Source organism: Lampetra planeri, chromosome 18, assembly GCF_965212315.1.
Source record: "Lampetra planeri chromosome 18, kcLamPlan1.2.h2, whole genome shotgun sequence".
NCBI classification, from domain to species: Eukaryota; Metazoa; Chordata; class Hyperoartia; order Petromyzontiformes; family Petromyzontidae; genus Lampetra; species Lampetra planeri.
Window position 1 is genome coordinate 2808072 of NC_136124.1, and position 25618 is coordinate 2833689.

Genomic DNA, 25618 nt, shown 5'->3' on the forward strand with positions numbered 1-25618 from the left:
TGCATTCACTGCCTATAACCCTAATTAGCATATGCCTGCCGGTATGCATATCAAATGTGCGCGTGGAATACGGCGTACAAAAACTCTATTTGGCAGGTGTTTCTTTTCATCAGGCTCCTGGTGAAAATGTCTCCATCACCAACAACGAGGACAACATGATCAACGGCGATGGATTTTTTCTTTACCGTTTCATCAAGATACGGATTGAGTCCCCACTCAGTTTTGATGTCACCCGCCACTGATGTTGCCTTTTGGGCTGATATCGAACTGAGATCGCTGGGCTCAGAGCACAGTGCGCTCATTGACGCACCACTCCTCCTCTGATGCCATATTTATAAATCCTAAAACAAGGCAAATTAAATCAAATGTGCCTGTCTACTGTATGTAACCATTTTCACGAAAACAATAACACAATACCCATACATAACAAAATGGGAACATGCAAACCACAAAAGCACATTATTTTAAACCGTTGCCTTTATTTTGTGCGATAGTACTATGATTTCAAATGGGTACCCTTATGTGTGCCAGACAGTACACATATGTTGCATCTATTTTCATGAATGTCCATCTCTCAAAGGTAAGTTTTTTTATTTGATCGTGGGCAAATTAATAATTTTAAAAAATCTGATCCATGTCACTGGTACACCCTTGTAGTAAATATGTCACAAGCTTTGATTTAAAGCTTTCGTGACTGCAGGAATTCATATTCTTGGTTCTTTCGGTAAAATCACGTAGAAGGGAAACGTCGTGAGAATTGTATTGTTTTATATTTTTATTATTTTATTGTTTCCCTTCTACGTGACTTTACCGAAACAACCAAGAATATGTCAAGCTATTTAATGTCCGCTTTACAATGGACAACAAGCTGGATATAATTATATACTATGATGTGTTTGCAAACTCTCTCGGTGGCCAATGCTAAAAACGCGTGGATGTGTATATACCATCGTGTGTGCACACACACACACAGACGCGATGATATAGAGTGTGAATATATATACTGAGGGTGCAAGTGAATTTCCGCTTTTATTTATTTCGCCCCTTTGTACGCTTGCGGGGTTTGGCCGCCGGTTGTGAGGGAGGCTATGATGTGCCCAAGCGATTAAGCCAACGTGATTAATGGCAGCACTGTGCGATGGCGCCAAGGATGGGCTTGGAGTGCGATGGCTTCGCAGTCGGATCACATAAGAGCGCGTTCCGCCAACGGGCTCGCCCACCGCTTCTTCTTCCTGGCAGCGAGGGCAGACTGGCAACGCAGCTCCTGCGAGAATGCTTATTATGATCTGCAGCAATGCGAATAAAAAAAAACCCCGGCCTAATTACTGACCTGCCTCCCACTTAACCTTTTACCTGAAACCCGACGGAATTCTCCCCCAAAAGAAAATAACTACAGCGTCGGCCGGTATTCATAACAGTGCACGCAGGCTAATTATGGAATTGGCACAATCGCCGTTGTATACAGTAAACATACGTTTTGACAACTACACATATTCGTATACGTTGTAATGGTTACAGAAAATGCCAGTGTTGACCTTTCCAAAAACTGCCAGCAATTGAAAAAATAATGTTTCCAAATGTATTTATCTAAATACACATTACGTAAGCTAACGCATTTTATAATTTTGTTGCAGAAGTAATGACATGTAGGCTGTACAACAGTTTGTTAGCACACGATACACAACATTGCCAATGTTTGCATACCACGTATTCGCTTTATATTCCCGCCGCTGGAGGCATTATTTGTTGACATTAATGGCAAATACAAATTAGAATTGCCTGCAAAAATATTGCATCTGCACTATTCGGCTACGTTAATAATTTTCAGCATGATTGAATAAAATAGACTGTAGCTTTTATCAATTTTCAGAATGTAATATAACAACGCTACTATCTGTATATTTTCGTATCATGTATACCTTTTTAATTTTCATGCAGTTGCTTTGGAAATGGGTTTGCATATTGGCATGACACCAGACATCAAACACACCAATATAATATCGTATTTCTATGTAGAAACACGATTTTAACACGAGGCTTAAAATTTACGATGGAATAAATTCACGGTTGAACATTTCATCGCATGTTTCGTACCTCTCAAAATATCATCCGACAGAAAATATTTAATGTATTAAAACAAGTAAATGCAGTTAAAAATGTTATTTAGTTCAAATCAAATAAAGGGTGTTCAGCTGCTCCAAATTGACTTTAGATAACAAGGACGGACGAGTGGGAAGGCATTTCCAGAAATGAATTATTCATCGTAACATCAGTGAATGCTTAGCCCAAGTGGTTTGGTAGAAACACCAGGACAAAAAAAACCCTAAACAATACAAAGACCTCTGATTAGGCGTGGGAATAAGGAAGCCAGGCACGAATGGAATAACAAAGTACACCAGACAGGGGACGGGGAAAAGCTTGTATAATTGTACAATATTTATCCAAATTCAGTACAGACAAGCGGAACGCTAAAGGACTGAAGCAATCAGACGACTGCAAGGCACACAGACAAAGAGCTTATGAGACAAAGATTCGACATCAATTTGTTCACAATAATGTTCAGATTTGCCAACACCAACACTGTAAAGTACACTTGCTTTCCGGAGGAGGAGCAATAAAAAAGGATTTTTTTTTAAGAATGAGCTGGACTTACACTATAGCGTTGTAGTTTCGCTAACGTTTACATGGAAGTTGAAGAGTGCATACGTTTCTCTCCTAGCCACATAAATGCAAAATAAAATAATGATCTCCTTACAATCATTCATGCAAAAAAAAAGTCAAGATTCGAAACATGCACGGCAAAGAAATGTCTTCCGATTTTAATAGCGCTTCCCTGTTAATATACAAAGACATTAAGAAAAGTAGTTAAAAACAATCTTACATACAATAAATTTATTTTCTTTTTCCAAAAACTAAAAATATCCCTTTAAAATTTACATTAAAGCAACACAAATAATTATTAACCTCAGTCTTACTGAGTCTATGCTTTAAGACAATCAACACTATATATTTTTTACAGGTAGTTCTTCGCTTCTATAAAAAATTCACGTAAAACACCGACATGTTTCACTATAAAATAACCACTTTTATTATATGCTATTCCATCTTACTTTCTTTTAGCGCATTTAATTCACATTTTATATTATTTCATAGAGAACTTCTAAACTCTTGCACATATGGAGGGGCGGGCGGGGGGTTGGGGATGGTGATATCGGCCGGGGCAAAGTACTATAATCATCTTTATACAGTTAACACATTCCTTTCATTATATATAAATTAAGAAACCTTTCTCTGTCAGTCCACAGGCGCTAATGCCATCCTCACAGTGCGGCCCTACTTGCTCCCGTTGTGTTGTATCACGAACGCACTGCACGTGTCCTGTTCACGTATCCCGTACACCGGCATTGATAGCTCACGTAATCGTAACTTTATTTTCTTCTTGAAAAAAAAAATTAGACGCAAGGCCTCTCGCTATGCAGGAAAGTTTAAAATAAAGTGTATTTTTTTCCCTCTTCCAATTTCTATCGTCGTTTTAATATACACAGCTCTCTGTGAACGTTTATGATTTATTTACCTAAAACTTACAGCGTTTATAGGTTTTTGTTATAACAAGTACCGTGTTGTTGTTGTTTGACACAATTCCTACACCCTTGTGTATTTTCATGTTTGAATATTGTCATATTTAGGGTTGCTGTAATAATATTTAGCATATAAATGGTGGGTGGATTGATACCGTGTATGGGATATTATTAAGCAACTAGCTTGTTTGCCCGTCCAAGGACGGGTGTAGATTGCAGTAAATCTGAAATATTCAATAGAAAAATGGTTCAGCTCATGATTATTAATAGGGGAGGGTTGCCCCATGTGGAGTGACGTCACCCGCTAATGGTTATTGGGGAGGGGTGCGGCATGTGGAGTGACGAGGGGAGGGGTGTGGCATGTGCGCGACCTTGTGCGTTAGTGGAAATTTCCACGCGAATGTCACGCACGGATGTAGCACTGTGCTGCGTAAATTAAAACTGGTAGGAACCTCCTGGTTACACCAGCCCACAGGGGATTATTGTGTCCGTCGTGCAGGGAGGGGCTGGGTGGGGAAGGGAGGGTGGGGAGGGGCTGGGTGGGGAGAGTGGGGCTGGGTGGGGAGGGTGGGGTGGGGTGGGGCTGGGTGGGGGAGTGGGAGGGGAGGATGCTGGGTGGGTAGGGTGGGGTGGGGCTGGGTGTGGGGGGGAAGGGAGGGGCTGGGTGGGGAGGGTGGGGAGGAGCTGGGTGGGGAGGGTGGGGCTGAGTGGGGGGTGGGAGGGGTGGGGCTGGGTGGAGAGGGGCTGGTCACCCCATGGTGCCCTTATAAAATTCAACGTTTAACCTACTCACGCCGGCTTGTGCCCGCCCTCACAGTCGGGCATATTTGCGGAATACACCACGCCGCCGTTGACCCTGGCCATTGACCGAGCAACCCAATGTTCCTACCAGCTCCCTCCGCAGGAATGTTTTTTTTACCGTCACTTTCTGTAAAGAAACGTCATATTTGAAGCGACTTTGGGTAATACATTTAATTCAGCTCGACCTTCCTCTTGCGTTGGTGTAAAAAGCCACCCACTCATGAATATTAATGAGGGGGGTGGGCCTCGTGGAGTGACGTCACACGCGGGACGGACAGACATTTCTGGGTGATTATAGAAGGTAATACTTAATACCTTCAGGGTGTAGCAATTGCTCCTTCATTGTTTAATACATTTTGGAGGTTGTGCAAAACATTATTATGGTATTAATACGTAGTTTAGTGCTGTAGAAACTCATTTACTTGAATTTAAATCGTGACGCGTATTTTGTATTGTAACATTTGCTGTTTACAACCCTTTTAAAAAAGTAACCATCACTCAAAACATTTGTATCATAATGCCTTTTGTTATACATGTCTCCAAACGTTATTACCATAATTCTTAAATCATGAGTCTATTTATTAATTAGTGTATACATATGACAAAAGTCTTTTCTTTTTACATAAAACAAATTTGCAACAAACGAACAGCACATTTAATGTAACAGTTGGTGCGTTTATCGCTCAAAAGTTAAAAAGTCAATTATGGCACATTTACTCTGATGGAGACACTGAGCTGCATATTAATACACACAGTCTGCTCGAAACAAAACATTGGCTTTTCAAAGCGGTACGAATCACTACGACGTGGTTATCCTGTGTTCTAGTTTTGTACAGAAGGACAACAAGGGGGGAGGAAAGAAGGGCAAAGTGCTTTCGAAAGTCGGAACCGACGGTATTATTATAGTAGCCTTTTGGTTAGTCATCATCCTGATCTGGCGTCTGTGGCTGCTGCGAGCCATTGCTGTAGAGCGAGAAGGGAATCGTGGCCAGGTATCCATCCGCGGTCGTAAACACCGCTCCCGCCGACAGGTGAGAGAGCCCTCCGCCCGCCACCGACCCGGCAAACGGGGTGGGCACCCCCATCTGCTGCATGCGCTGGTAAAGCAGCACCTCCATGGGCGTCTTGCCGTCAAGTCCATGGTACCCACCGCCGCCACCGCCGCCACCCGGCATTCCCATGCTGGGCTGCGTGCCCAGCTGGACCCCGCCGTCCCCGGCGAACGAGGATGCCGAGTCGGCCGGCGCGTAGCGGATCGCGCCCGTCGTGTAGAGGCGCTGTGCGGGGGGGCTCGCGTCCCCGCCGCCGCCGTCGCCGCCGCCTCCGCCCCGCCGCGTCTTTGGCAGCGCCAGGCCACCGGCGTGCAGCCGCTGCAGGGCGTCCACGTCGTAGAGACCCGACGGACTGACGCTCACCGCCTGGCCCACTTTGCCGTCGCGCGGCGAGGCCGACAGTGGAGGGGACAGGGGGTCGGACGCCAGTAAAGTGCTCGCGGAGTTGGGTGCGGCGGGGTTCGGGGAGGCTGTGAACACGGACTTCTGGCTCGTGGCGCTGTCCGGGCCCGGCGGGGTCAAAACCGAGTCGGGGATGGCCACGTGTAAGCTCGACTGCGCACCGTGGCCAGAGGAGAAGTGCTTTGCCTGGGAGGGACCGGTCATGCTGTAGGGCAACTCGTTCCGTGAAATCTCCCTGTTAGGAGGGTAGTCCCAAATGCTGCTGTCTTCGAAGTTAATAGACTCTTCCATTTTCACCTGATTGTGTGCCGAGGCCGAGTGTCGGGAATACCGTCTGCTATCCATGTCCTCTTCACGGGGACTGGGTAAGCTTTGCAGAGGAGTGCAATTCGGTCGTTGTCTCTTGTGCTTTTTCCTCTTAGGACGCTTTGTGGACTGCTGTGCGTTTGCCTGCCCGGTGCCGTCATAACCATCCACGCCTACCCGGCCAACAATGCCCACCACATCCGGCCGTCGCAGGCCGAACTCTTCGACTTTGACGCCGCCGGAACGCAAAGACACGCAGCGCTCATCGGCGCCGTAGCCTTGTTCCTCGCAGTAGGAGCTCTCCGAGCTCTTCTCCTCACTGCTCTCCTCCCCCTCCTCTTCCTCCACTTCCTCCTCTTCTTCCTCCTCCTCTTCCTCCTCCTCCCCCAGGCTGCTGGAGCTGCCCTCCTCGTGGTGCATGTTGGCTCCCGAGCGCCGCCCGGCACTCCTGGTTCCCTCCGGGTCCCAGCTGTCGCCGCTACGGGACTGGCCGTGCCGCTGATTGGGCTTGGGGCTGTCGCGATCATCTGAGACACAGACCCGGCGACACAGACAATGGTTACATAACAACGCCTACAGCAAAACGCCGGAAAACAAGCTTGGGGGTTTTACGCTTTTGCGTGCGCATTTAACCATTTTAAAAAAAGGTAAAGGTGCAGCCCTGCAATCTATTGCTCGTCTCACACCACTGCTGGCAGAAGGGCTTTTACTCGAGGGAGCTCTAGGGAGCCCCTCTACTCGAGAGTATTTGGTCTACTCTTCCACGCTGGGCAGACGTCTTGGAAGAGGTGGTAGTACCAACACTTTCCCCTACCACGCGCGATATATCAATCGACTAATCGGAAAACTATGGTATCCGTTTATATTGCTTTGTGGATAGAGGCGGTGGGGCGATTTAAGAAGCTTGCACCATTGTTTCAACTGCTGTGCAGGGAGATTGAATAGAACTGGTGACCTCTGGATTGCAATTGTGGTGTGCCCACCATGACACTGGGGGCAAGCATCACATTTAAATAATAATAATAATAATAAAAAAATCCGAGCATCCACTTTGAAATGGTTAACAAAGTGTGCAACTACAAAATCGTTTCGATTCCTCTGGCAAACTGGCACTTGCTTTTCTTTTTACTGCACACAGACCTGAATTCCCCTTGGAGTCTGAGTCAGAATCAGATGTTTCCGAAGACTCGGAGGGTTTCTTGTAGAGGTGTGGCAGTTGCTGCACATCCATTGGGCAGTCCTTGTACTCGGGGTCACTGCGATGCCAGGGGGGAATCCATTAGCAAAACTTCATCAAACGACATCAAACAAACAATGAGAAACTACTCCAGGAGTAGGCCTTGTTTTATCATGGGGCAAAGCTGAAGCACTCGCACCATCCAATATGAAATCTCAAACAGGCTGGCTTTTAATTGCCGCAAGAATGTTCAACGTCTTGGAGAACATTTTCGACAAATGAATCTCCAATTAGTTCTCTTTTTTATGTTTTAAAAATAGTTGTTCTTTTATTACGAGTAAAAAATACATGATTTTCCAGTGTGATGTTTACAAAATGCGAATTATAATAAGGTGTCGTTTTAAGATTTAATATCATTTTTAGAAATGTGCTTCCCATAGGCATATAATATTTAATACGTAATTATTACTAAATCTTCATAATAATTCAGATCAAGCACGAATAGTAGTTCCTGCATTTTAATACAGTCAATTGTAATTAATATTTTAAAAATAATACTCGTAATCATCCACTAAGTTTCTGTAATATAATGTAACAGAGTGGATACGTGTGAGAACATATTTATAATGCAACCACGAACACATATATAGTTTTTTGGGAAATTAAATTCACATTCAGTTGAAACTCCTAAACAGGAGTGTAATGATGCAGAAATTAATTAATTAAAATAAAATCCTATACTCACAATGGATGGAATCCTGTGTATGAACATATTTTTGTAATTGTTGTATGTAATCTTTTCGCATGACCTTTTGCTGCAGCCATTGAGATGCACTACAATGTGCCACAGCAAACAATAACTATTACATAAAAGCATGATCACAAACAGTGCAAATTCATACATTTCCACCAGCAATCATGATCATTATTAAACTGTTTCACCAACATGGCTGTCCTGATGATGTCATGGCACCTATTCAACTAAATATGTTTTTTTATTTCACCATTTAAGGACCACGGGATATATAGCTCTTTTTCAGAAGCGACCTTGCCACAAATGATAGCTTAACGAAGTGGCTTATCATGTGGAAATTTAAGCAGCCAAATACTCTGAATGCATGTTTCGAATTGAGGAGGGAAAAACCAGAGGACCCGGAGAAAAATCCACAAGACCACGAGGAAAACATGCTAACTCTAACTATACAGGCGTCAGCATTGGGATCGACCCCACGACCTCCTGTATACCAGGCGAGGTAGTTAACATCTCGCCGCCTACTAACGGACCAGGAAACTCTTTCACGCCAAATCTAAGCTTTAGTTAACACCTGATGATGCTGAATATAATCCTCAGCGAAATGTTTAATACAATTATCAAAATTTTGCTAGCTTTTCAACATTCGGGTTTGCTGAAAAACTCAATTGCCATAATTGCACCTGCCACCACCTGGTTTGATCAGCTCTGTTGGGTGGTGTAGGATTATAGTAAAAATATTTTCACGTGATACCTACATGATCTAACCCGCAGGAACCGAATCATGAATCAAAATTGTTCCAGAGCTGCTCCTTGAAGATGGCGATACATTTCCATTCACCCCGATTAAAAACATAATTACTCCATTTAAAGCTTTCGTGACTGCAGGGATTCATATTATTGGTTCTTTCGGTAAAGACGCGTAGAAGGGGAAAAAAAAATATGTTTTCTTTTTATTATTTCCCTTCTACGTGACTTTACGAAATAACCAATAATATATTTACTCCACTTAGCTTTGGCAACCCTCTCTTGAATACCGTATCGTTAAATTAAAAGTGTATGGTTGGATTGAATAATGTTTTAAGCACCTGAGAACATAGTTGATCCATACAATGGTTTTCTCGTTGATGTTCTTTGTGTTGATGGCGATCGTAGCACTTGATTGTATCCAAACGTAGCCGCCACTTTTTTGCATCCAGCGGTAGTACTTGGTTACACACTGCCCCTTGTTCAGCACTGTGGAAAATAATGATAATTATCATCATTATCGTCATTATATTCATCTTCGTCCTTTGACAACAACAATAACAACAATAATTGATGTTTGTGGTTCTTGTGAAGGTGACAATTAAGCACAGAATCTGCACAAACATCGAAATACGGAAGACGGCAGTTATGTTTGTTCGTAAATTCCATTCATGTCAGCCACCTCCCCCCCACCACCCCCCTCCCTGTACGAAAATACAAAAAAAATGCTGTACAGATGCCATTAGCCCAAGGAAGCTATTAACAAGTCTGGCAGCATCCGTGCACACTGAAGTAATTAAACTGTCACGCCATTTAGTGACAACCGCTTTATTGTAAGTCAGGCATCCTAAAGGGCAACACAATACACTAAGCCTCAATTTGCCACAGGAAAGCCCCCCCCTCCCCCCACACACATTTGTATTCCTTCTATTTTAATGCACCTAGCCCCAAAGTTTAGCCCCCCCCCATATCCCACTATTTTTTCGTATCCAGTTCTAAAATCTGTGAAGATAAACATTTGACGCGAGGTTACGTCCCCACGTGTGCCTAAGAATGATGTACAAGTCCGACTTAGCTGGGGAGACGTGACTAGGAATTCTACGTGGAGCAATATTTTACGTTGATTGGAACATTATAAAGCCGTAAAATATATCTTAATTTGGAAATATTTTATATTTTTTCTGTTTTCTTCGAATGAATATAACTTTAAAATGCACATGAAGAATGCCGTGCATTTTAACCGGCGTCATGCTTTCCCCTCCCAATAAAAAACATTTGTTGGGAGGAGAAGTGGAGCTGTGCCACAATTAATTGCCAATGCAAAAGCTTTGAGGGTAAAGTTGCGTGCCAAAAAACGGATATGCTGTTGTTGTTGTGCAGGCTGTTCAGTATGGCTGAAGAGTCCAATGCAGAAGGGCAGGGGGTTGTGCCGCACATTGTATGCTTTTTTAAATCGTGAAAAGGGCTTGGCACTGGAAGGCATACACTACTTTCAGTGGGTAAAAAAAAAAGATCCGACCAAAAAGTTTGCTGTGGATTTTGAGCACCTCCTACTTCAAAAAAAGACGTTAAAAATTCCGTTCCAACCCTGGCAAACCTTCAGAAGAGTAAGGTGTGTGCTGATGATACATCCGCTCGCTCTTTAGAACGCCGCGTTCCATACGTGGAACGTGTTGTGTAGTTTGCACCACAAGCATGCTTCTTACCGCTGCCACTGCATCTTCCAAAAAAATGAATCAAACACCCCACCTTTCTGAAATCGGTTTTTTTGGTGCAAAAATATAAATGCGATTTTGTATCTGCACGTCAAATTCCGTGAAGATTCCTTGGTTTGCTTCAGGATATACCCTTGGTACGGACTGACACTCAAGGCCATTTCATGAGTGTTCCCTAAAATGCTTAAATAGGTTCTGATTTTTAAAAAAGCAAATCAATTAAAAACGAAGTATTTTTTTGTTAGTGTTTGTATACATTTCTATATGGATAAAAATGGAATAACCAACATGCCTACACATAAAAATAAATAAAGTCACATTAATAACAAATACTGCACTGCATTTTTTTTCCCGACAACACAATCATTCATCAATTGCTAAAGCAAATCGATGCAGCTGTGCCTATGGCCGAGAAAGATCGCGGGGTGTCATGGGGACCGTGACCACGTTACGCGAGAATGTCACTGCTCGGATGGATTTTAAGCACGGAAAGATTCACCTTCTTGCGATCCATCGAACGGAGTGTCACGATTCGGGGTCTGAGCTTCGATTCAAGAACCGATTCCCATTTTTTGTTTCATTGTGTGCAAAAGCAGCGCCTTTTAAAGTGGTCACAGAGGCCACGCAGGGGCCAGCAATTCAGTAAAACGCATGCAAATTGTAAATCATATTTAATATTAAAGCACATGCTCGGTTGCACGAATCGTGTGCGAATAAGTAACAAATCGGTGCATCGCCACATGCCTACGGGCCTTGCGTGACAAATGACAAGTGGCATAACAACGCGTCTAAGAAGGAAAGTGTATCTTAAGTACATATTGCCGGCTATTACGTATAGATGGGAAACAAAGAAAATCGAACACAAGCTGAAAGTGCACAAATAAGCATGGAGTAATGTGTGTTTAGAATTACAGAGAGAAGGAAACGTAAACAGATATATTGGAGATGGATGTATGTTGAACTTATTTCGCACCGTACGTAGCCAGCCACGCTAACTGGAGGTGCGGGAGATCATACCTAATTTTCAACATGGTTTTGACTACAAAGAAAAGTAAGTGGGCTTGGGCCAAGGTACATCACTGGACAGTATGACAGCCACTTTACGAGACGAATGACGCAGTGGCAGACAACGGAGGTAACACACTCAAGAAATCGTCCGCAGCAGAGACAGAGCGAGGGAATCGGCTCGTGTGCGGATGCGAAATAGTTCGTGGTACCATCGCAAGAACGACCGTGAGAGGTGGTGACCACTCAGAGCAGCCTTAGTCCAGCAGTGGATTTATCACGACCGATGACGACGACGATGATGATGCTGGACCATGCTAAGTGTGGGCAGGATGACTGAGTGCGCGAGCAGGGGAAACGTCTCCACTCGTGCGCTCTGCGCGCTGTGCACTACTCACTGTCGATGTGGTTCTGGCGAATCCCCTCCACGTCCTCGGCGTGAATGAAGTGGTAGCAGCTCCTCCCCACCAGGTCGGCCGGCGCCAGGTCCATGTAATCACTTATCCTGAACATAGCAGCGTGCTCGCTTAGAGATAACAACGCAGAGCGCCGCGGCACTTTATCAATTGCATATGAGGCGTGTTTTAATGCGGCGGGCTCCAACGGCGGGGTAGCGAATTGCGTGCGAGGAGGGCTATTCGTTTGAGCACGTGTTAGACCTGCGTGTTGAATTCTTAAGGTCTGAAGGGCTCTGCTTAGCATCTCAAGGTGAGAGCAATTTTATTCCTCTGGCACGATTTTGATCGCAGCCGCTGCATTGGAGGCTTTTCTTTTGTGAATCCTCATAAACCATTATCGTGCACAAACAGTGTCGCCCGGTTAGAGTTATTCTTGTATCATGAATGGGAGCTGGGTCTAGATTTCAATTTGTTGCTGAACCAGTGAACTGCCAAAGGGTTTTTTTTCATCCTTTTCTTTATTTTTTCAAAATTCTCCATGCCAGATGTAGCTAGTCGACATAATGGGAATGAGTTGATTCATGTTCACACTTCAAGGAGAGTTGCTTCCTGACCGAATCGCAAAACCTCGCTTTGCATTGCATTGTGGGGCCTGCAGCTCCGATTGACACGGCATGCTGTTGGAAGAGGAAGAAGGACATCTCTTTTATCTTGATAGAAATTTCCGGGTTTAATGAAACGCCTTGAAGTGTAATTTCAAATGAAGCTGCCGTGATGATATGGAATGGCACGTGTCCAGAACACCACCATGACTTATGCTATCATACATGTTGATGGCAGAACAAAGAGGTTTTTTTGTGATGTTACCCCGCCCCCCCCCGCGCCGAACGATTGTCCTATATTACCTTGGATGAGGTTTTTTGAGAAAGTTTCTTACACACTTCCACATGTCAAACTAAATTAAAAACGTATTTACCCTGAAAACCTCCATTCAGCCCGTATTTATAAAAGGCTGAGTTATTTTACTGCATTGTTGATTACCGCAGCCTCAATGAATCGTTTTCCCACGTAATTAAAAACTAAAATAAAGTTATTGCTTAAAACAACCGGTGGTCATGAAGTATTTCTTCTGAAACAACTTTTTAAAATTGTATGCAAAGAGGGCATGTCGAGACATTTTGTCATTCGTAACTGATAAGCAGATACAGCATAAAACGCAACTTGGAAAACTACGAACAAAGCAATTTTTATTTATTTTACACAATCTTTTCTTCATAAGAAAAGTACATCTCATAAGTAGTGAATGAAAACCACGGTGTCTCGAGCCAAATGGTTTTTGATATCACAAAATTTTCTTTCGGACAGGACTGCGATGTGTTTCGCTGTGTCATTCAAAAGTGGCGGCGTGTGGAGTGTACACAGACCAAGAATGGTTTATGCCCTGTGAGCCATAACAAAATCATTTGTAAGCTCGCTCATGTAGTGAATTCAGCTTTTCAGCATGGGTGCACAGAGCTGAATGCAGCCCTCGTTGTCTGACATGAGAATCTAATCAGTGCAAAAGAAAGACCCCAACTTAAGGAGCACACAGGGAAAAACAGCGATATTGTTCTCTGTTTTTTTGGGAGGAAAGACAGATCTCGCCTTTTCTAATTTGCAGCATGACTGGTTTTAAGTTGCATTTTTTATAACCCATATTTTCTTTTATGGTGACACCGTGAGCCTCCGCAGCACTACACTGCATTCTGCATGCTACGTGTCCGTGAATTGTTAAGAAATAGCCGATGCGTGCAAGTGCTCGCTAGTTTAAGCCCAGGGTATTGCGGTGCGCGGTGTGTGTGCTCGCACACCGAAATAGAGGTGCGCCCCTAACAACGATATAAAATGCCCCTTGATTAACCTGCTACTCGAGCTAATTTCAGGCATAGTACAAACGCAATCATTTTTGGCGCTTTGTAATATTCCTTTGAAGCAAAAAACAAATGGTGCTTAATCTTCAATTGTAAATCCACACAACTGTGAATCAAAATAAAACTGGGCAATTACAGCATAATCTCAAGGCGGAGGTGCAAGCGTGGCGGCTTTCTGTTTCAAAACCTCGGTGAACCTCTGCCCAGTGGAAGGTCGCCCACTCTCCTCTGCCACCCACAGAGCCACGTGGGGATCCCTTTCCACAGGTATCCCTGCTGTCAACTCCCTGCCCATGTTCTAAAACTAAACAATATATATTTTTGTAACCAGGTAAGGCCCACTGAGCTATTATTCTCTTTATATGTAAGCCACCTGGCCACAGATGATAGCTCAACGAAGTGGCTTATCACGTGGAAATTTACAGCAGCCAAATACTCTGAACGCATGTTTCAAAATGTGGAGGGAGAAACCGGAGGACCAGGAGAAAAATCCGGATCCCGCAAACTCCAAATATACAGGCGTCAGGGTCGGGATCGATCCCACGACCCGCTGTGCACCAGGAGAGGTAGTTAACATCTCGCCACCGTGGCATCCCCAAGTCTCTGGCAAGAGATCTTGCGCTTCTCCTCTCCGTCTACGACTAACTGTCTCTTTCTCGCAACAAGATAAATGTGCCCAACTCTTCCATACAGCGTCTTGAGATGAAATTGCATTTTGACGCTCTCCAAATCCAAATCGTATTGTATTGCATGTGAAAACACGTGCACTTCTCTGAAAATATCACGACCAACTGATATCTGTACTCTCCAAATATCAAGGGGGAGAACGGAACTCTCCGGCAGGGTGGACGTTACAGGCTGACGACAACAACAACAACAAGTGTAAACATTTTCTACCCTCTCCACCCGCCCAAAAAAAACAAACCCCGCAGCTTGAAAGCAACATAGCAACATTTCCGGCACCTGTTCTCACAGTAGACGATCTTGAGATCCATGTTGACTCGGGTGACGAACATCTGGCAGTCGATGCGTATCTCGTTCATGGTGGGTGGCGGCAGGGCGTGAGCCAAGGCCACCATGCCCATGATCTGCGTCGGCGCGCTCATGCCGTAGGGCAGCGCAGAGCGCACCCGCAGCCTCCCCGTCAGGTGTATCACCTGGACGAGCAGCGACAGGGCAGTTAGCCACAGGCCCCCCACCCACCCAAACACGCCCCCCCCCCCTACTCCTCTTGCCTCTCTCATCCCCTCTCGTCCTCTTCGTTCACGATCTTCTCGTCTCTCTCTCTCTGTGTCCCTCCTTCTCCCCGTGGCCAATCCCGTTTTCAGTCCGTCTCCCTCCTTGCACCCCTCCACTGGAATCGACTTCCCTGCTACGTTAAGCAGCACTGCCCATGGACTCAAGACTCTCCATAGACTCGCACTGTCCATAGACTCAAGACTCCATAGACTCACACTGCCTATAGACTAATACTGCACATAGACAAACACTGCCCATAGACTCAACACTGCCTATAGACTAGCACAGCCCATAGACTAGCACAGCCCATAGACTCACACTGCTCATGGACTCAAGACTTTCCATAGACTAACACTGATCATAGACTCACACTGCTCATAGACTAACACTGTCCATAGACTCACACTGCCCATAGACTCAACACTGTCCATAGACTCAACACTACCCATAGATTCAGCACTGCCCATAGACTAACACTGCCCATAGACTAACACTATCCATAGACTCACACTGCTCATAGACTAACACGACACATAGACTCACACTGTCCATAGACTCACACTGGCCATAGACTCACACTGCCCATACTCTGACACTGCCCATAGACTCAACACTACCCATAGACTAACACTGCCCGTAGACTAACACTGCCCATAGACTCAATACTCCATAGACTTACACTGATCATAGACTCACACTGCTCATAGACTAACACTGTCCATAGACTCACACTGCCCATAGACTCAAGACTCTCCATAGACTCACACTGCTCATAGACTCAAGACACTCCATAGACTGGCACTCCCCATAGACGCAACACTCCCTCGGTGCGAAAGAAGTTCAACATACACATATATATAGACGCACACTGCGCATTGACTAACACTGCCTTGAGACTCAGCACTGCCCCTGTACATTAAGCAGTCTCCCTCCTGAACCTCCTTCCATTCCTCTCTTAAAGCTCACCTCTATTGCCCATTCTCTTCCTTCTACCTCCCCTCGCCCCTCCACTACTTCCCATCTCTCTCCGACACTTTCGTGATCCCTAAGTACTCCTCTTTAGCTGTCACTCAGTCCACAATCCTCGTAGCACGCCCCTGTCAACTACATCATTCCATTGTGTCACCGTTTTGTAAGCTATGTCAAGTTCCTTGAGTGAAGGCGCTCTGTTATGAAACCCCTGCGTTCCGTTTGTCATCTAAATTATAAGAGCGCCTTCACAAGGCCTGAATCTAAAAGTTATAGAAAATGGACCCCCCCCTCCCCAGCCCCCCATATGTGGGGGGTGAAAAGTTGATTCAACAGGTTTACAACAATTGTCAACCCCCCCCCCACCAAAAACAGGCAATGTATTTTGTAAGCATATATGCCTACACGCCCTACCTAATCAGTGGTATCCACATTGGGGGGAGGGGGTTGGGAGGAGGACATCAGTTGGGGTGACGGGCGAGGCGCTAAGAAGCCCTCCGCAGGAGCCAGAGCACCGTGGCGTAGGCCACTGAAATTCTGGTCGATAGATTAGATTAGAAATTAGATTCCGCTGCGTCTTCTTCGCCAAAACAAGTCTCACTATTGTGCATGGGTCCAACCTGCTTAGATTTTATTTGGCCATTTAACAACTGTTCTGTGTGCCTCTTCTTTGCTGCTCCCATTCACAACCCTTAGATAGACATTCAATGGACTCGCATGCAGTTTACACGATCCATAGGATTGCATAAAGTACCATATACTTACATCGAGACCCATACATTCGCATAGGCTTATGTAGAGACATATAGACTTACATCTTCTTCTAGGCCAGATGCCCCATAGACTCGCATACAAAAGTTATAGACTTACAGTTACACAATACATATACTCAAAAGAGAACCACAGACTTGCATACAAACCCATACACTCACACAGACTCATAGACCCGGATGCATTTACACAATCCATAGAATTACATAAATAAGCATGAACCTACATCGAGAATTATACACTGAAATGGAGACACGTAGAATTTCATTTTCTAAGCCGAACGTTCCGTTATTGCTGAGAGTTAGGTTACTCAGATTTTCTTTCCACGTTTATCGATTCTGCACCTCTTCTGAACTCGTCACGTGCACTGTCATCAAGTCTCATTCCACCGCATCCTCCTATCTCACACGCGGTCTCCCTCAACCATCTACCCTGCATTAACGGGCATCTGCCTATAGCCGTACTAACTGCATCTCCTTGGTCTCTTCTCAACACGTGCTCAGGACATACCATTCCATCGTCCATTGCCCTTAACGCTGCTAATTTCTTCATTCTACCTCGTTCCCATTAGAGATGCCCCTAACCTCCTTGTAGTTGAAATCTCTACCTGAAGTTGCCTGCCGCTGCACTCTAAGGCGCAGGATTGCACTGTCAGAGTGTGCGCTGTCGTGGCCACGATTTCAGCATAGAATGCAAGGACGTTTAGATAGCAACCAGAAAAGTAAGATCTCTGCACAAAATAAACTTTTTTTTTTCTCACCTGAATCTTGTCTCATCTCAGCAATATAGTCTTACAGCATATATAAGCAGAGCTCCGTGGGTTTTATTTTTCATTTATCAACAAAAACTAGAAATATTTTAGAGTCCATCGGCCCATTGCTTTTTCAGACCAATATGATCAAGCAGCATGTATTTAAGCAAGACAACACTGTGTTGTTTTCAACACTTCTAGGTCGCAGCTGAGTCAGGGTTGTGACCTAAGCTGATGGGTGCCCAGACACTGTCAGCAAAAGTACTCCTTGCTTAACGACGGGGTCCTGTTCAGCGCAAGAGAGCAATATTCATGTGGAAACCCAGATTGAAGATTTGCTCATATATGCTTTTGCCCAAAATGCTCCACAACATTGCACAATAAGTTCGTACAATGTTACAGTATTCTCCAAAGTTTTCTGGCTATGCAAAAATAAATCACTGAAAAATGTTTCTCTGACAAGTGCTTAGACCTTCTATGCCTCATGCTGTCAAGCCACACATTCAAACCTCGACGAAGTTTCGCAACAACTGCTGTGCACTCTTTGGAAAGATAAAACTTGGCACACCTCCACACTTTGTAAATGTAAAAACAGCCGGGTAGCGTTTTAAAAACGACCCACATACACCTCTATGCAACGACACACAAAGAGCAAACCCAGAGTCCTGGGTTTGCAATGAAAAATGGCGTGGTAAGACGTCTCATAAAAAAACAGGGAAACGATCTTCCTGAGCAGCACGAATATCCCTTAATTTAATGCCAAAGAGTTTACAATTTGACGAGTTAATGTAACATTTGCGCGCAAAGCAGCGGCCACATTTTTCTTGCGTGAAAAAAGCACACTCGTAAACATATTTGACGCAAATGGTGAGCATATTAAACTCTGCACGGCAGAAGTTGTCGCTTTGTTTGCAGAACATTGCTTCATTTGAAGGGGGAGGGGGGGTAATCACTTAGGAGGCGACACTGGAGCACGATGACCTGCTCCGGGCGGCGCCGCAGTTTCCCATCGGGCCACGAAGTGGCTGGCGAGCAAATATACAACCCAGCCTTGTTGACAGCGAGCTCAAAGTGCATTCGCAACGGTACCTCGTTGGCGGCGAGAACCAGCGAACCCCAACAAAACCTCGGAGGTGAGCACGCCGCTAGACCGCTTACGCTTAATTAAAGCACGGCATGTATTTTCCAGATCGCACGATTTCCCGGCACCCCAGGTCACCTCCACAGTCGAGAGGGCTAATCACAATAGAACTGGGATTGACGGTGGCTAAAGGGTGATCATTTAACCAGAGGGGGGATAGAGAGCGAGGCGAAAAGGGTGTGATCCGGAAAGTGTCGGTTGAGATGGTATCAATTATAAGAAGAAGCCGGCACCACCAACCCCAACCCCAACGTCCCCGCCTCACACCACCAGAAGCAGACAGCACTATTACATTGCACGGCTGTCCCATTGGACTTCATTGCAAAAGTGTACATTTGTAGCAGTAATGTATTCACAGCAGGAAACATATCTCCAATGTTATTTTATGAGATACAAAGGCTTGTAAAATGCAATGTTTGTCATCATATGTATATTTTTTCATCATATGACTATGCAGATATGGGAAAATAGCATGCATGAGAACAATCTGCAGAGGTACCCCTACTAACCCGAAAGAGATAGATAATACTCTTAGTTTTTTTCGGTAAAGTCACGTAGGTAAAAAAATAAAATTCAAATAAATAAAATCACGACGTTTCTGAGGCAACACAAGCTTCCGTCTTCAGGTGGCACCGTCACAGCAAAATTTATGTATCATTTATTACTGTATCAATACTGTATCAATACAGTAATTGATTACTGTATCAAGTGGGTAATTTTGCTGTGACGATGCCACCTGAAAACGGAAGCTTGTGTTGCCTCCGAAACGTCGTGATTTAATTTATTTGTATTTTATTTTTTTACCTACGTGACTTTACCGGAAAAACCAAAGAGTATGGACCCTTGCAGTCACGAAAACTTCAAATCTAGAAGAGAGCGATAAGCATAACGGTTGCCCAGCACAGACACAGACGTCTAAAATGTCAAGCAGCCCGCAACAAACAGCACTCTTAAAGTTGTAAGAGACGAGAGGTCACAACAGTCCATGGTACTTAAAACCAAAACTTCTTCATTTTCCAAAACCGACTCCTCTGTCCGTGCCCTTTCCCCGAGGCCACGTACCTTGTACCCCGAGGACTTGATGTGCACCCCACGCTTGGTCAGAGTGGACTTCATGCGGATGAAGAAGGAGCGATTCAGCGACTCGTCTGGGTTGAGCATGGTGGGCGTGGTGGGCTCCACTGCAAAGGCAAAGCGTCAGGCGCACGTCAGTTGCCTCTCTGTGTCTTCTTCTTCTTGGTTCTTTCGGTAAAGTCACGTAGAATGGAAATGATAAAATAATAAAAATAAAACATCAGAAAATAATTCTCACGACGTTTCGGCCACAACGCAAACAGCCGTCCTCAGGTGAAGAACAGGTCTGTCGGAAAGACAGCGTCTGTCTTTCTGACAGACCTGGTCTTCACCTGAGGACAGACGCCGTCTTTCCGACAGACCTGTTCTTCACGTGAGGACGGCTGCTTGCGTTGTGGCCGAAACGTCGTGAGAATTATTTTATTATGTTTTATTTTTATTATTTTATTATTTCCATTCTACGTGACTTTACCGAAAGAACCAAGAAGATGAATCCCTGCAGTCACGAAAGCTTTACATCGAAATTCTTCTTCTTCTTTCATCGTTGATTTCTCGACCGGTCACGTTCTAAATGTGCCCTTGAAATCAGGGCGGGCGGGGGAATGGAAATTCCCTACAACGTTTCGGTGCAACTCGCATTTGGGAGAGACTCAGAAAGAGGCTGCCCCACAGAACTGCTTATGAGGGCCTCTTCACGGTGAGTGATTTCAATTGTGTCCATCAACAGGCATTGTTTGTTAATATCTATGCTGATGTGGGCGCAGAGAAGTATACGACAACAAAGGTTTTTCGTTGCGCTACCTTCTAATGCCCTCCATTGCTATACTTGTGCATAAAAACACACACACACACATCCTTATCCCCAGAGTTAGTTTCATCCAAATTAAGGATTATATTAAATACATTTACAGCCCTTTGTCAATTCACTGCCGGTTGAAGAACTCTCCGTGGCCGTGTTGTGGTGGAGCTTGTTTGACCAAACTCCACGACGCTGGTCAGCGAGGATTGGTGACGGTGGGGAACCAGGGCTGTTATTTTTTTTTGAGAAATTACTCTCCACTGATGCTCTGACCACAGCCAGAAATTGGACTTAAGTTGCTGGATTCGAAGCGCATTGCAAAGCTAACCACGGTGCCACCACTCCACCTTATCCCAGATTTCGCCGTTGTGTTTCATGCAGCATTTAGAAACTGTTCCTGAACGATGAAACGCATTATATATATGGGACCTGAGTATCACATACAGAGTGTGTGACTCAAACCCAGGATGACGACTGACTTCCTCAGGAAAGTATCTCCCAAATGTTGGAAGTTGACATGAACAAAGGGAGCCACGTTATTCAGCATTACAGAACATACCCCTGTTGATTTCTGTATCCCGTTATTCAGGAGGTGTGCCACGTTTAAATGATTCTGATCTTTAGGTAACAACCATTCAAAACGTATAACAGCGCTGAAGCTCAGAACAGTTCAATAACAATTCCCATTTTGGTAGAGGTCTTTTGTAATGTACAAAGGTAATGGGCATGCTAAGCCATTTCGAGAACACAGCGCTTTAATTACACGTTTGGAAGTTTCCAATATCTTTCTGTACTGTGCATAATGTTTTTAATTTTGTAAATGCATCTATTTAAAGTATGCAATCATCTTTTGCCAACAAAAAAAGGATTCCAAGTATGTTTCCCCCCACGAAGATAACTTGGAAAACATACTGTTAACTTTAATGGCATCACCATGGAATCATTTTCTTAAATTATACCAGCGTGACCATGTCGTTTCTCAACTACATCAGAAATGAATAAGAAATAACTGCGGAATGACCTTGGCAATCACAGCCATTGGGATGGAACAAAATGTATGTGCAGATTTCGTGCGGATTACAGGTTACATTTTCCACAGATCAGTGGGATGTGATCAGAAATTTATATCCCACTCCTTTCAATGGCTGATTTTGCATAGGTATGCTGATTAAAGCCGTCGTGAATCCCATGGATTTGTGCATGTATCGCATTGCTGTGACGCTAGACCCCTGCCAGGCTCTGGAGAATACTTTTATTGCTTTTTCAAACCCTGCTGGTATCTGTGATTGCCTGGATTTGGAACAAAAGCAGAACTTGGTGACCCAGGGCGCAGCGTCTTCAAGCTTGAATTGCACGTATCATTATATTACCAGAGGCTCCCTCTGTGAACATATCAGTATCTTAATAATCATACGCTGCATGTTTATGACCACGTAGCTGGCATTTTTTAAGGAATGAAATATGTGTTCATTTTATTTGTTGTTAGATTTACGTAGAGGACAAACCAACAAATTTATTTTCTCACTCTTTCAAAATGCATGAATAATCTTAACTTGTTTTTTACTACTGCTGTACTGTTATTCTTTATTGCACATTGTTGTGCCACTTGAAATGCAATAAGCTGCTTTTTTGCTGCCAGATAACTTTGTTGGGAGAGGGAAAAAAACGAAAGAGCAGATGATGTTTTGTCACTGTAAAGAGAATTCATCTGTCTGCTTAATTGTCAATGCAAGATAATTTAGCTATTGTGTAGCTAACAAGGAAAGCAAACAGAGGCCGACGAAAAAAATCGGAAACAATTTACTCGGTAAGCTTTCAATTATTATTTGATCCTTTCGGCCACAGTGCTCTTGCCAAGATTAAAATATGCTACCTGTGGAAAAACAATTTGCATTGACTTAGATCAAGAATCGCCACGCATGTGCATTCGTTTCAATGAATACGACCAACAAATTTAATGTTGTAACAATGCAATTTATAACCGTGGATATTTTTTATAAAAAAAAAATCTCTCATAAAATTTCTTTGCTAAGGCATATGTATGACAATATTGCAAACGCTAGATGATACAACTGCAACAAAATTTACTTTTTTCTTCTTACTTAAATGCTACCAAGCCGGTTGAGAGATAAAATAACTACGAGACTCGAGTGGTGAAACTGTTTCGCTTTTGTTTACATTTCCGTGCGTCCAGGACAATGTTTTCCCATTCTCTGGCGTGCTCACAACAAGTGCATTCGGCGAAACAAGGAATCGATTACTATGACAGCTGGAGCGTGACTGCATTGGATTCAGCCGAGCAAGGCTTTTGACGATGTTACCAGTGAAATTTTACACGCCGGAAAAAAATGGAACAGTGGCATCACTCCATCTGGCTCGCCCGACACACCAACCGAACTTCATCGAGTGGATAAAATAGAAAATGCTGTACACGGACACCGTCGTGTTTAAACGTAAAATAAACAAAGTTTTTAAAGACATCATAAGTTGATGGCAAACTTTTTCCTTTTCCCCACTAGTAAGATGGTGTTGATTACCAGGGGAGGAGGAAAATCATTAACGTGTACATGAAGAACGTTATTTATGTTTTCATAGTTCAATTGTGTATAATCTAAAATAGGGGAAGCAATATGGGAGCTAGTAAAAGTGGAATTACAGTCGCGCACAAAATGTGCCGGCAAATGCCAGCAGTTAAGACGTGAAACAGATTACAGTTTTAGCTTCGTGTTTTAGGCTCATAAAAAATTGAACAATTATAATTAAACCATCACAAATTACATGCATACTACCCACCCTGACATGGATGTAATAACCAGATACATCTCCTTATTTACGTCACCTCCGCACACACAGGCCTGACCCATCCCCACTATAAACAGGGCAACAATATTAAATGTTGAATCCATTTAGGTTGATGGTCCTAATTTACAGAAAGATGTATGCCGACAGGTCCTAATCAGAAAGAAAGGATTAATTAATATGCAAATGAAAGCAATAAACCTGTTAGGACAAGTCAGCTTTGATCTGAAAAATATTGCCCTTGAGTCTAGTAATCAACTCCTTTGACCTTCATTAGGTTATATCTCTCAGTAAATTAGCATGGCCCAATCAGGACTGATAATCTGTACGGCTGTGCCAATCAAAAAAGTGGTGTAAAACGGATAGCAAAGCGTTGACTATGCTGCGAGTTTTATTTTTTGATAACTGCTGTTGGCTAAAATCAGCGTCGGGAGGGGGAGGGGGGTTAGTGCGAGGGGTTAGAGTTAACAAAGGACAGACTCATCCCTCCCAACATTTCATAACACTCAATTGTTACGTGCATCCCCACTCCACGCTGAGTCACGAAGGCATGACAAAATGGAAGGCATAAAACCTCCTCATGCGGAAAGAAAAGGGGGCATTTGATTTCTCCCCAAAATACAACTTCGTTATTACATTTGGCATTCTTTAGTGCTTGGAAATTCTCGGTATTTTACGGTAATGGCAAAACAGGGCAACACTATACCTTAAATAAAAGGGGGCTGCAGGATCACTTTGCAGCCAGGATGGCAATCAATACCTCTTGATCAATATCGCGGTCTCAACACCTACCAATCTCAACATAATGCCGCCCGCTCTCGACTCCTGGTTTATTGCAAGGCGCCTATGCACACTCGACGCGCCGGCTTGGGAGACATTAGCGCACATTGAAGACTACGGGGAAAGTAACAAATAATGAAAAAAGTAAGATTGCAATTGATCCAAATCAAAGGCATGTGATGGGGAATTAACTGGTGAGAATGAATGGCAGAAAGTATAAACATTAGCCTTGCATTAACTTGCTTGGAATGTTATTTACAACGTTGGTTGTCATTTCTGCATTTACCTTGAGCTAGATTAGGCTATTAATTTTTGAGGAAATGTCAAAGTTGCATTATGTATTATGTCGTTTTGCTTCGAACTAGGACCCGTTTCTTACAGAAAGGCCCTTGCCTATGAAAGCATCAGGCAGTTCCACCAGTATTTGGTCCAAGCAAGCCTGACTCTGCTGATGAGACGCTGAATGTCACGACCGATCCAGAGTTTGCTTCTATTCAAAGCAATGCGACAGTTAGTTTGCACTCCGTGTGGCTGATGGGTTGTGTTAAAAATGTAAAATAAAATATGTGGAAAGACAAATGTGGGCAGGAGGTACTGGGTTTGTTTTGTTCCCTGACTGGTTCTCTAAAATGAATGTAATATAAAATAAAGAAATTTTTTATTTTGTTTCCATACACATTCGTAAATTAAGAATTCAGTGTCAGAATAACCTAAGGAGCTATAAATTAATAATGGCAAATATTATTAATGCCCGCTTCATCTCACAAAAAAAGTTAACAATTTAACACAACTTGCAGATGTTAGCACTTTCAGCAGCACAAGTCAGCAACGTGATATGCTGATCAATTAGTGGTGCTTATCAGCATTTAACATGAACAATGATTATATTACAAAACGCACTGTCACGTGTAAAATACTTGCTGATAATGAACTTCTCAGATCAACACTGGTGCGTTAGTGCTGCGTCAGCGCGTGAAAAAAAAAGGTCTGCTCGCAAATCTTAACAGAGGATGTTCATTATATTTTTTTATTACCATCCCATATTGGTGGAACAATTGACACTTCACTTTGGCTTCGCCAAATGATTGATGAAGCTCAGGGTAATTTAGGAAAATAGTTGTAGGCAATGTTGCTTGTAATGCTTGATAAGAAATCTGACAAACTTGTTTTATTGCTGGCTCTTCCATCACTTTCGAAGTCCCCCCACCCCCCAAATGCTACGGTGCACATTACAAAAATTGCACGTTTCACTTTGTATCGAAGATATGCACTGCGAAAATAACGTTTATTTTATCTTCTTCGAATATCAGAGAGTTGAGGTTCTGACCAATTTTTTTACAGCAATTAAACGCAACGGGAGAGCTCTGTAACATCTACACCCACAATAAAATAAAATTATGCTGTTTGTAGTTTCACAGATTATTGGTGTAAACGCAGAGGTATTTTTTCGTCT

General features: G+C 43.7%; 1 protein-coding gene across 1 annotated transcript in view; it reads right to left on the bottom strand.

Moving 5' to 3' along the window:
• Positions 1–4424: 4424 nt before the first annotated feature.
• The window catches only part of LOC144723730 (neuronal PAS domain-containing protein 3-like), a 107886-nt gene continuing 86692 nt past the window's right edge, over positions 4425–25618 (bottom strand). The window contains exons 6-11 of the mRNA XM_078602665.1: positions 19776–19894; positions 14806–14999; positions 11933–12039; positions 9156–9303; positions 7280–7395; positions 4425–6666 (exon numbers count right to left, since the gene is read on the bottom strand). Of these exons, the coding sequence (XP_078458791.1) occupies positions 5297–6666; positions 7280–7395; positions 9156–9303; positions 11933–12039; positions 14806–14999; positions 19776–19894 (2054 nt within the window). The 3' untranslated portion in view covers positions 4425–5296. The remainder of the gene's footprint in view (positions 6667–7279; positions 7396–9155; positions 9304–11932; positions 12040–14805; positions 15000–19775; positions 19895–25618) is intronic.